The sequence below is a fragment of the Scyliorhinus canicula genome, chromosome 9 (assembly GCF_902713615.1).
Source record: "Scyliorhinus canicula chromosome 9, sScyCan1.1, whole genome shotgun sequence".
In the NCBI taxonomy this organism is placed as follows: domain Eukaryota; kingdom Metazoa; phylum Chordata; class Chondrichthyes; order Carcharhiniformes; family Scyliorhinidae; genus Scyliorhinus; species Scyliorhinus canicula.
This window is the reverse complement of record NC_052154.1, coordinates 65,119,334-65,134,004: the sequence shown is the minus strand read 5'-3', so window position 1 is coordinate 65,134,004 and position 14,671 is coordinate 65,119,334. Positions and strand designations below refer to the sequence as shown.

At 44.9% G+C, this 14,671-nt stretch overlaps 1 protein-coding gene across 4 annotated transcripts in view; it reads right to left on the bottom strand.

Annotated features, from left to right (window-relative positions):
- tsnaxip1 (translin-associated factor X interacting protein 1) overlaps positions 1-14,671 on the bottom strand; it is a 131,539-nt gene that overhangs the window by 110,997 nt on the left and 5,871 nt on the right. For 3 of the 4 annotated variants that reach the window (XM_038806803.1, XM_038806802.1, XM_038806805.1), the window contains exons 2-3: positions 6,755-6,860; positions 6,090-6,202 (exon numbers count right to left, since the gene is read on the bottom strand). In XM_038806803.1, the coding sequence (XP_038662731.1) occupies positions 6,090-6,202; positions 6,755-6,787 (146 nt within the window). In that variant the 5' untranslated portion in view covers positions 6,788-6,860. Of the gene's footprint in view, positions 1-6,089; positions 6,203-6,754; positions 6,861-14,671 lie in introns of those variants that run through there. The other variant, XM_038806804.1, reaches the window with a different exon arrangement.

Sequence of the window (14,671 nt, the reverse complement as noted above, 5' to 3'; positions counted from 1 at the left end):
TATGGCATTAACAACTCACGTGTGACAGTCCACCTGGGTGGGGCCTGGTAGACCCTCACCCCTCCACTGTGCGCTGACATCCGCATTGGTGACTGCTCTGTCCTCAGCCATTCCGTAACCTCCAGTGCCTTTTCCTCGAAGGTGGTGAGGATTCTGATGCCTGGTACCCCACCGCCCCGGGACAACTTTTCCCGCCGAGATTCAGAGAGGGCATCATTAGCCGCATGAGTGGTTCAGGATGGGAATGTTCTGGGAGGAGGGGTGGTTGGGGAGGGTGCTTGAGAAGAAAGTTTCTGGGAGGGGTTTGGTTAAGCGGCAGCGTGGGCAGTATGGGTGGGCCAGGGCATGGTGCTGGGCAGGGGCGGTGCTGGGTCCTGTACAGCCCAGTGCAAGTTGTTGACCTTCTTGTGACACTGGGTGCTGGTCCTCCTGGCGATGCTTCCCGAGCTTATAGCCACTGCCACTTCCTCCCAGGCGGCACTGGCTGCCCTGTGGCTGACACTCCGGGACCCTCGGGGGAACAGCACATCCTTTCAGCCTTAATCGCCTCTCGGAACCTCCCCAGGTCAGCATCCTTGCATTGTGTGTGCGGTCATTTCGGGGTCATGGCTACGAGCTGAGTGGGGTTGGCTGTGCTGTGCAAGAGCAGTTAATGTGCTGCTCTACCTTGTTGGCAGGGGGTTTGCTTAATCATATAATTAAATCGCAGGCAAAAGCTTATCAAATTAACATAAATGACAAAGGAATTTAGAGCTTTGTGTATTGTGTTGTTTAATTAAAAGTTATCATATGAGAATTTCTCCCCTGCTTTCTAAATGGTGTTAACTCATGCTAGGGTACATTTCCATTCATGGTTTCCATAATCTTGCCCAACTAACCATTCTTGATGTGTATTTGTAAACAGTGAGTAGGTTTTTGCTATCAGGAATGGGACATTAAGCCAGGGCTCAGTTGTGTCTCACCTGGTACTCACACACGTACAACCTTATATTGTGGCTGGAAGGTCAGCACTTGAAGGATTACAATATTGATGGCAGGTTGCATAAAATTGCATTATAATCCCTTGATTTTATAAAATTATGGGGTGATCAAATTAAGAGGTTTAAAATGAGAAAAGGATTTGAGGGAATGGACAGAGAGCTGTTTGCTCTGGTGGGGAAACTAGAACAAGAGGACAGAATTTTCAATTTTTATATATATAGGCTCATGTGTGGCTTGGAGAAGAACTTGTAGCTGGTGAATGCATCTTATGCCGCTGTCCTTCTCCACATGGTAGAGGTCACAGGTTTGGAAGGTGCTGTCGAAGGAGCCTTGGTCAGTTGTTGAAGCACATCTTATAGGTAGTACACACTGCTCACATTCTGTGTATGTGGTGGTGGGATTAGAAATTGAGGAATTAGAGCGCGACCATTCAGGAACGAAACCAAGATAATTTGTTTCCATACAATTGTGATGCGGTGCGATGCTAACACCGTGGGTTCAATTCTCATACCTACTGAGGTTATTCATGAAGGCCCTGCCTTCTTAAACTTGACCCTCACCTGAGGTGCAATGATCCTCAGGTTAAATCACCATCAGTCAGCTTCTCTCACAGGGGAGAGCAACCAATGGTCCTCTGGGACTGTGGTGGCATTTACATTTAATGGAAATATCTCCCGGAAAAGGTTGTAAACGCAGGGGCAATGGCCAATTTCAAGATCAAGATCAACAATTAGGTAACAGTAGCATAAAGAAATTTCTTTGCACAGAAGGTTGTGAATCTTTGGAATTCTCTACTCCAGAGAATTGTGGATACAGAGTTGTGTATATTCACAACAGTGATTGATAGGTCTTTCGACACTAAGGAAATCAAGGAATATGGTGACATAGAACATAGAAAAATACAGCACAGAACAGGCCCTTCGGCCCACGATGTTGTGCCAAACTTTTGTCCTGGATTAAGAACAAATTCATCTACACCCCATCATTCTACCGTAATCCAATACCTATCCAATAGCCGCTTGAAGGTCCCTAATGTTTCTGACTCAACTACTTCCACAGGCAGTGCATTCCATGCCCCCACTACTCTCTGGGTAAAGAACCTAAATCTAACATCCCCCCTATATCTTCCACCATTCACCTTAAATTTATGTCCCCTTGTAATGGTTTGTTCGACACGGGGAAAAAGTCTCTGACTGTCTACTCTATCTATTCCCCTAATCATCTTATAAACTTCTATCAAGTCACCCCTCATTCTTCTCCGTTCTAATGAGAAAAGGCCTAGCACCCTCAACCTTTCCTCGTAAAACCTACTCTTCATTCCAGGCAACATCCTGGTAAATCTCCTTTGCACCTTTTCCAAAGCTTCCACATCCTTCCTAAAATGAGGCGACCAGAACTGTACACAGTACTCCAAATGTGGTCTTACCAAGGTTTTGTACAGCTGCATCATCACCTCACGGCTCTTAAATTCAATCCCTCTGCCAATGAACGCAAGCATACCACAGGCCTTCTTGACAGCTCTATCTACTTGAGTGGCAACTTTCAAAGATCTATGAACATAGACCCCAAGATCTCTCTGCTCCTCTACATTGCCAAGAACCTTACTGTTAACCCTGTACTCCACATTCATATTTGTCCTTCCAAAATGGACAACCTCACAACTTTTCAGGGTTAAACTCCTATCTATGTCTCTTTGAAGCCGACAACAGCCCTCCTCACTATTCACAACTCCACCAATCTTCGTATCGTCTGCAAATTTACTGACCCACCCTTCAACTCCCTCATCCAAGTCATTAATGAAAATCACAAACAGCAGAGGACCCAGAGCTGATCCCTGTGGTACGCCACTGGTAACTGGGCTCCAGACTGATTATTTGCCATCCACCACCATCTCTGACTTCTATCAGTTAGACAGTTCGTTATCCAACTGGCCAAATTTCCCACTATCCCATGCCTCCTTACTTTCTGCATAAGCCTACCATGGGGAAACTTATGAATTGCCTGACTAAAATCCATGTACACCACATCCACTGCTTTACCTTCATCCATGTGCTTGGTCACCTCCTCAAAGAATTCAATTAGACTTGTGAGGCAAGACCTACCCCTCACAAATCCGTGCTGACTATCCCTAAACAAGCAGTGTCTTTCCAAATGCTCAGAAATCCTATCCCTCAGTAACTTTTCCATTACTTTGCCTACTACCGAAGTAAGACTAACTGGCCTGTAATTCCCAGGGTTATCCCTATTCCCTTTTTTGTACAGGGGTACGACATTTGCCACTCTACAATCTCCTGGTACCACCCCTGTTGACAGTGAGGACGAGAAGATCATTGCCAACGGCTCTATAATTTCATCTCTTGCTTCCCATAGAATCCTTGGATATATCCCGTCAGGCCCGGGGGACTTGTCTATCCTCAAGTTTTTCAAAATGCCCAACACATCTTCCTTCCTAACAAGTATCTCCTCGAGCTTACCAGTCTGTTTCACACTGTCCTCTCCAACAATATGGCTCCTTTCATTCGTAAATACTGAAGAAAAGTACTCGTTCAAGACCTCTCCTATCTCTTCAGACTCAATACACAATCTCCCGCTACTGTCCTTGATCGAACCCACCCTCGCTCTAGTCATTCTCAAATTTCTCACATATGTGTAAAAGGCCTTGCGGTTTTCCTTGATTCTACCTGACAAAGATGTTTCATGCCCTCTCTTAGCTCTCCTAATCCCTTTCTTCAGTTCCCTCCTCGCTATCTTGTATCCCTCCAGCGCCCTGTCTGGACCTTGTTTCCTCAGCCTTACATAAGTATCCTTCTTCCTCTTAACAAGACATTCAACCTCTCTTGTCAACCATGGTTCCCTCACTCTACCATCTCTTCCCTGCCTGACAGGGACATACATATCTTGGACACATAGTATCTGTTCCTTGAACAAGTTCCACATTTCAATTGTGTCCTTCCCTGACAGCCTATGTTCCCAATTTATACACTGTAGTTCTTGTCTGACAGCATCGTATTTACCCTTCCCCCAATTGTAAACCTTGCCATATTACACGCACCTATCCCTCTCCATTACTCAAGTGAAAGTCACAGAATTGTGGTCACTATCTCCAAAATGTTCCCCCATTAACAAATCTATCACTTGCCCTGGTTCATTACCAAGTACCAAATACAATATGGCCTCCCCTCTGGTCGGACAATCTACACACTGTGTTAAAAAAGCTTCCTAGACACACTGCACAACACCACCCATCCAAACTATTTGATCTAAAGAGTTTCCACTCAATATTCCCAACTACTACCCTGTTACTTCTGCACCTTCCCAAAATCTGTTTCCTAATCTGTTCCTCCACAACTCTGCTGCTATTGGGAAGCCTATAGAAAACTCCCAACAAGGTGACTGCTCCTTTCCTATTTCTGACTTCAACCCATACTACCTCAGTAGGCAGATCCTCCTCGAACTGCCTTTCTGCAGCCGTTATACTATCTCTAATTAAGAATGCAACCCCCCTACCTCTTTTTCCACCCTCCCTAATTTTATTGAAACATCGATAACCAGGAACGTCCAATAACCATTTCTGCCCCTCTTCTATCCAAGTTTCCGTGATGGCCACCACATTGTAGTCCCAAGTAGCGATCCATGCCTTAAGTTCACCCACCTTATTGCTGATGCTTCTTGTGTTGAAGTATACACACCAACTCATCTCCGTGCCTGCAAGTACTCTCCTTTGTCAGTGTTACCTTCCCCACTGCCTCACTACACGCTTTGACGTCCTGGACATCGGCTACCTTAGTTGCTGGACTCCAAGTCCGGTTCCCATTCCCCTGCCAAATTAGTTTAAACCCTTCCGAAGAGTACTAGAAAACCTCCCTCCCAGGATATTGGTGCCCCTCTGGTTCAGATGCTTGTACAGGTGCCACCTTCCCCAGAATATGCTCCAATTATCCAAATACCTGAAGCCCTCGCTCCTACACCATTCCTGCAGACACGTGTTCAACTGCACACTCTCCCTATTCCGAGCCTCGCTATCACGTGGCACCAGCAACAAACCAGAGATGACAACTCTGTCTGTCCTGGCTTTTAACTTCCAGCCTCACTCCCTAAACTCGTTTATTACATCCACACCCCTTTTCCTACCTACTTCATTGGTAGAAGGTGGAAAAGTGCAGTTGACTATGATTTTGTTGACTGGAGAAGCAGGTTCAAGGGGCTATATGGCCTTCTCCTGCCATTATTTCTTATATTCTTATGTATCAAGGGATGTGGATCAAAATTGGAAAACTGGTGTTGAGGTACAGATGAACCAGAATCAACTTATATAGAGAAATAGACTCAAAGAACTGAATAGTTTGCTCCTGTTCTCATTTTCTGAGTGGAAATCATGGATATTGCTTTACCTCCCTAGCCCAGGGAACAGAGACCAATTGCTGTACATCACTGCCATCCAAGCTAAGATAAGTCAGAACAGAGTTGGATTGGACCTGATCAGTTCTACATTAGGGAGGGCATAGATCAACGGAGACAGTCTGGAGCTCCAACAGCATATTATTTAACCTCCCATTTACAGTTTTATGTTTAAAAAGTAATAATCTCAGGGCAGCACGTTGGCCTAGTGGTTAGCACAGCTGCCTCACGGCGCTGAGGTCCCAGGTTCGATCCCGGCTCTGGGTCACTGTCCGTGTGGAGTTTGCACATTCTCCCCGTGTCTGCGTGGGTTTCACCCCCACAACCCAAAAATGTGCAGAGTAGGTGGATTGGCCACACTAAATTGCCCCTTAATTGGAAAAAATAATTGGGTAATCTAAATTTATTTTTTAAAAAGTAATAATCGGACAGCACGGTGGCGCAGTGGGTTAGCCCTGTTGCCTCACGGCGCTGAGGTCCCAGGTTCGATCCCGGCTCTGGGTCACTGTCTGTGTGGAGTTTGCACATTCTCCCCGTGTTTGCGTGGGTTTCACCCCCACAACCCAAAGATGTGCAGGGTAGGTGGATTGAACACTCTAAATTGCCCCGTAATTGAAAAAAGAAAATAATTGGGTACACTAAATTTATTAAAAAAAAAGTAATAATCTCTTTCTACTATAAACTGTAACATGGACTCTTGTCTCTCTTACCCATGGTATCTGTTGTAATTTGATTGCTGAAACGATTGGTTTTTTTGAACAATCTCTCCACCCACGTGCCCAGGCCAGCTGGACAGGTATCTGTCATTCTTCACAACACTTGGCTGAAGAAATATACAATCAGAATGTTAAATGGAAAAAAATCATATCTGTTAAAAAAGATTATTTTCATTGAAAAACAACCAGAAGAAGAAAAGGAGGCAAATTTTCTATGTGGACAGCAAATCCCCTTTGTTCTTCTTGGGTCTCTTGTCTGCTCAGGCCATGCTTCAGCTGTCTCCAGGATACATGCTCAAAAACCTGCAATACAGCTCAGTGATGACACAAAGTTACTAAGAAAAATGGGGAAAACTGAAATTTACATATCCTCAATATGCAATCCAAATGTGACCAAGTAATCCGGCCGGAAAGGAATACAGTCTTGTCTTGGAAAGACAATCCATAGCAATGCTTAAGACGTTTATCATTGTAACTAAAAAAAAAGTTAGCTGAAGCAAATAAGTCTATTTCTCCATAATGCTGAGGTTCCCAGAGAGGCTCGTCACATCCCTCTAAAGTATGTTTTGCTCAACTGATCACAGTGTTACATTGTATGGTGATCGCTTCTTTTTGGTCCAGATTTTTCTCAGACTATTTTAAGTGATGCAAATGCTTACCAACAGCTGTTTCTGCGGAAGGTGGTATTTCATATTGCTGCCGGTTAGCCGATAATTCAGACAGGCGGGTGAAGGTTCAGTCACATTTAATTTGCTTGATGTTCCTCTAGAAAAAGATGATCTCTAATGTTAACAATGTTAAATTAGATTTCTTTAAAAGAATGAAGACCTGGTCTAGTAGCAGATTACAGGAAACAGAATAATAAAGTAAGGTTATGGAACGAAAGGCAAATTTAAGATTTTTTTTCCTTTACATCGTTAACTTTAGCAGATCCGATGAAAGGTCATCGACCTGAAACATTAACTCTAGTTTTTCTCTCTTCACAAATGCTCCTAGATCTGCTGAGTATTTCCAGCACTATCTGCTTTTATTTCAGATTTCCATCATCTGCAGTATTTTGCTTTTGTTGTATTGCAAGGTTTACTCTATTTCAAATGAGACATGATATTGATAACGCGGGTATAAAAGATCATGTGACCCTACTGAAATTAAACCAGGAAATTATCCTGGTTCCTTGTCCAATATTAATCCTCAACCAACACCCAAGCAGATCAATTGGCCATTTTTCTTTTGCTGCTTGTTAATACCATAAGACATAGGAGCAGAATTAGGCCATTGGGGCCATTGACTCTGCTCCGCCATTCAATCATGGCTTATGTGTTTCTCATCCCCATTCTCCTGCTTTCTCCCCATAATTCTGATCCCCTTATTAATCAAGAACCTAGCTATCTCTGTCTTTTTTTTTACTATGGGGCAATTTAGCGTGGCTGATTCACCTAACCTGCACATCTTTGGGTTGTGGGGGTGAAACCCAGGCAGATATGGGGAGAATGTGCAAACTCCACACGGACAGTGCCCAAGGCCGGGATTCGAGCTCAGATCTTCAGTGCCGCAGTCCCAGTGCTAACCACTGCGCCAAATGCTGCCCCTCTATCTCTGACTTAAAGACACTCTGTGATTTGGCCTCCACAGCCTTCTGCGGCAAAGAGTTCCCACAGATTCACCACCCTCTGGCTGAAGAAATTCCTTCTCATCTCAGTTTTAAAGGATTGTCTCTTCAGAGGCTGTGCCCTTGGGTTCTAGTTTTTCCTACTTGTGGAAACATCTTCTCTATGTCCACTCTATTGAGGCCTGTCAGTATCCTTTAAGTTTCAATAAGATCCTCCCTCATCTTTCTAAACTCCAACAAGTACAGACCCAGAGTCCTCAACTGCTTCCCATATGACAAGCTCTTCATTCCAGGGATTCATTCTTGTGAACCTCCTCTGGACTCTTTCCAAGGCCAGCACATCCTTCCATAGATATGGGGCCCAAAACTGCCCACAATACTTCAAATGGGGCCTGATGAGAGCCTTTGACAATGTCAGAAGTACATCCCTGCTCTTATATTCCAGCCTTCTCAACATGAATGCTAATATTACATTTGCCTTCCTAACTGCCGACTGAACCTGCACGTTAACCTGAAGAGTATCTTGAACCAGGACTCCCTTTCTTAAGTCTTTTCTCATTTAGAAAATAATCTATGCCTCCATTCCTCCTACCAAAGTGCATAACCTCACTTTTCCACATTGTATTCCATCTGCCACTTCTCTGCCCACTCTCCTAGCCTGTCCAAGTCCTTCTGCAGGCCCCCTGCTTCCTCAATGCTACCTGTCCCTCTGCATATCTTTGTATCATCTGCAAACTTAACAACAGTGCCCTCACTTCCTTATTCCAGATTGTTAATGTATTATGTTCTTTCATTTTTATTTAGCTTTGAGACAGCTGGGAGTAGTAACTTAATCAAATTGACCCTGTTGTGATATCATTAAAAAAAAAGTACAGTTGTATCCTGTAGTTTCCAGTTATTGTGTTGCATCAGTGAAGGACTTTGATGGTAAATTATAGTGTCCCACCTGTCTAACGTAAAATGGAAAAAGCCAAATGAATGCTGAATACCAAAATAGACACAAATATTTCCCTTTTCAATTTTGTAGAAAGTACCTTTATTTTAACTTCAATAAGAATTACACAACCATGTTCTACATAGTGTAATTTGTTGTGTGTTAGGACAATCGTCATTGAATTCAGCTCAAGCCTGATAATTTTTCGTGACCTTACATTTAATCCTAAATGGTGAAGTTTATAGACATGCTTCTTCACTAAAGCAATCACTGTTTGGGAGAGGTTTTCACGAATAGAATTAAAAGTCTCTTATGATGACAATTAGCAAAAGGCAAAATGGATGCAGGAGATCTGAAATGTAAACTGAAAAGGCTGAAAAAAATTAGCAGGTCTGGTGGCATCTGTGGAGAGAGAAACAGAATTAACATTTCAAGTGACATTTGGCATGTCACCTACGACTCTCACCAACTTCTACAGATGCACCATAGAAAGCATTCTTTCTGGTTGTATCACAGTTTGGTATAGATCCTGCTCTGCCCAAGACCACAGGAAATTACAAAAGGTTATGAATGTAGCCCAATCCATCACGGACACCAGCCTCCCATCCATCGACTCTGTCTACAATTCCCGCTGCCTTGGAAAAGCAGCCAGCATAATTAAGGACCCCACGCACCCTGGACATACTCTCTTCCACCTTCTTCCGTCAGGAAATAGATACCAAAATTTGAGGTCACGTACCAACCGGCTCAAGAACAGCTTCTTCCCTACTGCCATCAGACTTTTGAATGGACCTAGGTCGTATTAAGTTGATCTTTTCTCTACACTTTGCTATAACTGTAATATATTCTGCAGTCTCTCCGTTCTTCCCTATGTACGGTATGCATTGTTTGTACAGCGTGCAAGAAACAATACTATTCACTGTAAACTAATACATGTGACAATAATAAATCAAATCAAAAAGTCCAGTATTTAATTGGAATTTAAGAGAGGCAGAAATGTGATGGGTTTTACTGTTGTTGATAAAGGGACGAAGGGTCAGGTGAAGGAAAAAAGGAGTGGTCAAGGAGGTGTGAGAGAATGGGGGAGATTAAATTATAAATATATCATGGAACAAAAGGCAAAGAGGGTGGGACTGGTAGTGATAAAGAAACAACTATTGGTCCAGAGTAGGTGTTAATAACAGAATAAAGGTCTGAAAACAAAATAGCAGAATGTGTTGATTGGAGAATAAAAGTCAGTACTATACGGACCTTCATTCAGCTATTAACATCTACTCTGGGCCAATGGAATGTGGGCATTGCTGGCTAGGTCAACATTTGTTGACCATCCCCAACTGCCCTTGAGAAGTTGGTGAAGTGCTGCTTTCTTGAAATGCTCCAATCTAGCTGGTTTAGGTACACCGATGGTGCTGTTTAGGAAGGGAGTTGCAGGAATTTGACCCAGCAAGCGATAAATTGGAGATATAGTTCCAAGTCAGGATGGTGTGTGGCTTGGCGGGGATCTTTGAGGTGGTGATGTTTCCACACATCTGCTGCTGTTATAACCCTCATGGAGGCCACGGCGTGTGGACCATTTGGTTCCCCATGACCTCCACAGAATACAAACTTCCCCTTTAACGAGAGCCCTCACAGTATAAAAACCCCAACTTGGGTGCAAGTAGGGAGGGAGACCATTTGGGGGAAGGAGTATTTGTGTATAGTTAATAAAAGAGTATCGTTTGCATCCTACTTGCCGTTTCATGCATATTCTCTCGGCGTGGATACTACACTAGCAACAAGAGTAAAATGGAGCTGTCGTCGGCACCGAGTGCTGTGTAACCGGACCATCTCGTTCAGGCCTCCTTCCCGCCCACAGAGATGCCCCACGTTGGGACTGTTCGAGGCAGGTACGGATGACTGGGAACAGTACATAAGGCATATGCAATAGCTTTTGTGGATGAACAGGATTATAGGGGACGAAAGGCAGACGATGGTTTTACTCATGGCTTGTGGTGGACCGACCTACAGCATAATCAAAGGCTGGACCCACCCAGATACCTGGTCTTTTGCCTCTTTGCTAGTCCTATTCGGGAACAATTTCCACCCGAAACCCCTGCAACTCACTCGCTAGTTCCGTTTCCATAATGCCACACAGGCCCAGGGCGAATTGACCAGCAACTTTTTGGCTTGATTAAGGAAACTGGCTGAAGCCTGTGGGTTTGCCACCATGTTAGAGATTCTGAGAGACTGTTTACTCTGTGGCCTTCGCGACCTGGCAACTCAACGAAAACTTTTGGCTGAAACCCATCTGGACCTATAACAAGCGGTCGAGGTAGCCATCACCCGTGAGAACGGTGATCAGGCCGTCCAGGAACTCCAGGACATCGCTGTCCTGAATTTAGGCTGCCCGACTGACCACTGTTTAGATTTTCCGCAGCGTGAGGTAGACGGCTCCCGACAATGGGACAAACCCCTCAGAGAAGCTAGCTACCTCTATAGAGGCCACGGATGCTGCCGCACATTCCAACCCCCCCCCCCCCCCCCCCCCCGGAGTATGAGGACTCAGATGTCTACTACAAACAGGCACTGACCAATCGATGGCTCCACTCGGGCCTGCCCATCCCGTCCCTTGGCTGGGCGCAATCTTTGCCCACAAGACTGGGCTACTTTATGGAGGAGGAAGACGCCCCCTATCAGCAGCAGCACTGCGTGATGACCCCACGGGTTGCTCCCATCCACTGACTTTACAGGTGAATGGAAACTCCATCAAGATGGAGCTGGATGCTGGAGCAGCGGTCTCTGTGGTCAGTCGCGCACTTTTAACATGATTTGGTCGGACCTCCAGGTGTGACTTTGCAGGATACCAGCGCCTGATTGGCCACATATACGTGGGGAGCCTTTGGGCATTTTGGTGGTCCCCATCATGTAGAGGCAGCAGTCGGCAAGCCTACGACTGATGGTGGTGCATGGTAGCAGACCGGGTTTGCTGGGCTGTGACTGGTTGCGGCAACTGCGGTTGGATTGGCAGCGGGTTTGCCGCATGCACCCGCATAGACCAGAAGGGGTCTTGGTAGTGGTTCCCGGCGTGTTCCCAGAGGGGCTGGGCACAATACAGGGGACCGTGGCCAGTATCAGTGTGGACCCATTAGAACAGCCATGCTATTTTCACGCCTGGCCCATCCTGTGCGCCCTGAGGCTGAAAATAGACGCCGAATTGGATTAGTTGGAGTTTTCATATGCGCCGATCCCTAACGCAGCGCGGCCCTGTCCATCCCGTCGTTCCACACAGAAGCGCCACTCTCCCATCCAGTATACAACGCCCGAACGAGGGGCCCCTCGCTCCAATGCGGACGCCAAATCAGGCTTCAGCAGGAAGGGATGTTAAAGCCCCCATGGAGGCCATGCGGTGTGGACCATTCAGTTCCCCGTGATGTCCACAGAATACTATCTTTCCCAGTAATGGGGCAGGCTTCCCCTTGGGTACCTTCACAGTATTAAAACCCTGACCTGCACCCAGATCGGGGAGAGAAACCCTTCGGGGAGAGGAAGGTTTGTATATAATTAATAAAAGATTATCGTTTGCCGTTTTACTTGGCTGCAGCTGCAGTTGCCGTTGGCCTTCGAGGTGGTAGAGGTTGTTGGTTTGGAAGGCACTGTTGAAGGAGCCTTGGTGAGGTGCTGCAGTGTATCTCATAGATGGTACATGCTATTGCCACTGTATGTTGGTGGTGGGAAGAGTGAAAATTCAAGGTGGTTGATGGGATGCCAATCAAGTTCTGAATGGTGTCCAGTTTCTTGAGTATTGTTGGGGCTGCACTTTGTCAGGAAAATGCAACTTTAATTTTGAGGAATAATGTTTTAAAACTTTCAATCGACTGGAAATTTGATATTTAAAGACACAAGACAACAAACTGCTTTAAATGCGAGACCATCTTCCAAGGTGAATTAGAGAAAAGCAAACAAGAACCTCTTCAGAAAGGAAATGTGAAGGGTGGCACAGTGGCGGTGGTTAGCACTGCTGCCTCACGCCACTGAGGACCCGGGTTCGATCCCAGCCCCAGGTCACTGTCCATGTGGAGTTTGCATATTCTCCCAGTGTCTGCGTGCATCTCACCCCCACAACCCTAAAAGATGTGCCGGGTAGGTGAATTGGCCACGCTAAATTGCCCTTTAATTAAGAAAAAAAAAGAATTGGGTACTCTAAATTTAAAAAAAGAATTGCGAAGAAAGACATTTTCAAAGGAAAAGCTACAGACAGCAAAACCCAATGTTCAATGCTGAATTTTACACCCAACAGACCACCCCGTGATGAACGAAATAACCCCATTTCCTGTGATGTGTTGGGCAGGCTGGGTCTATGTGGACTGCGTTTGAAGCAGTGTAGTGAGAGACAGACTTCGAACACTTGATGAGATGCAACACGATTTTATTTAACATGTAACTATTTTACATGTCCAATTGTGGGTTGACACTATGCTGACTTGACTGGAGACCTGATGCTAGCCTGAACAGACTTACTGACTACCACATGGTATTTGCACTGGCTATGCTCATGAGCTCTGACTGTCTCAGAGGCTGGATCCCGAGACAACAGGAAAACTGGTGCCCTCTGGCTTTATAGTGGTTGTGTCCTGTCTGGTGATTGGCTGTTGTGTTGTGTGTGTTTACTGGTCATCCTGTGTGTCAATCACTGCCTGTCTGCACTCCATTATATACATGGATGTATATTATGACATCCTGTTCTTTCTACTATCTTGAAATGTGTCCAAAGGTTTCTGAGATGAAAGATCAAAATATGATTACTTGCTCTACAGCAATGACTCCAAGAAGGTTAATTGATTTTCTTTCTACAAATATAAAGACAGAAGATATTTAAGAACTGGCTTTACTAAATCAGTGACAGAGAGAAATTATTGAAGTCACCTGGAAAAACTGCTGAAGGGAGCTGTATGGAACCTTGCTCTCTCAAGTTCCTAAAAGCTTAATCTCTACAGTATAAAATCCAACCCAAGAGATCGTCACTGTCCATCAGAAAGAACCTCAAGAGAAACCCATCAAATCCTGGAAGACGGATTACAGAATTAAAAGGAAGGAAATTGTCTCTTGCAAAGTGCTATCACCTGAACTTCAGGATTTAACAACTCATCAACTGGAATGTACTCCATTACACTCCTAAATGAGTGCCTTGTAGATGGTGGACCAGCTTTGAAGAGTCAGGAGGTGAATTATTCTCTGAAGTATTTCCAGCTGCCGACCTGCTCTTGTAGCCACAGTATTTATATGACTGGTTCAGTTCAGTTTCTGGTCAATGATGACATCCAGAATGTTGACAGCTGGATTTCAGAAATGGTAATCCATTGAATGTTATGGGGAGATGATTAGATTCTCTCAGCCTGTGCCTGAACATTTCCTGATCTTTCCCCATATGGACACAGACTATGAGTATCTAAGGAGTCACAAATGGTGCTGAATATTGTGCAATCATTTAGAAATATCCCCACTTCTGATCTTATGATGGAGGGAAAGTCTTAGATGAAACAGCTGAAGATGGTTGGGCCTAGAACACCATACTGAGGAACTCCGACATTGATGCCCCAAGTTTATGATTGACCTCGAAAGCCATAACCATCTCCCTTTGTGCAGGTATGACTCCAACCATACCTGTTGGAGTCATCCTCCCCACCATTGCCTATTACTCCAGTTTTGCTGGGGCTCCTTGATACCACAGACAAAAACTGTGTTGATGTCAAGGGCAATCGCTCTAACCCCACTTCACCGCTTCAGCTCTTTTGTCCATATTTGGACTAAGATTGTAATGAGGTCAGAATCTGAATGGTCCTGGTGGGATCCAAGTTGATTGTCCATGTGCAGGTTATTGCTGCTTTGAATACACTGTCAAAGACTCCTTTCATCACTTTGCTGATGACCTGTCTGTTGGATGGTAACTGGCCAGTTTGGATTTGTCCTGCTTTATGTGGACAGGACATATCCTGGTAATTCTCCACATTGCAGGATAGATATCAATATTATGGCTGTACTGGAAAAGTTTGGCTT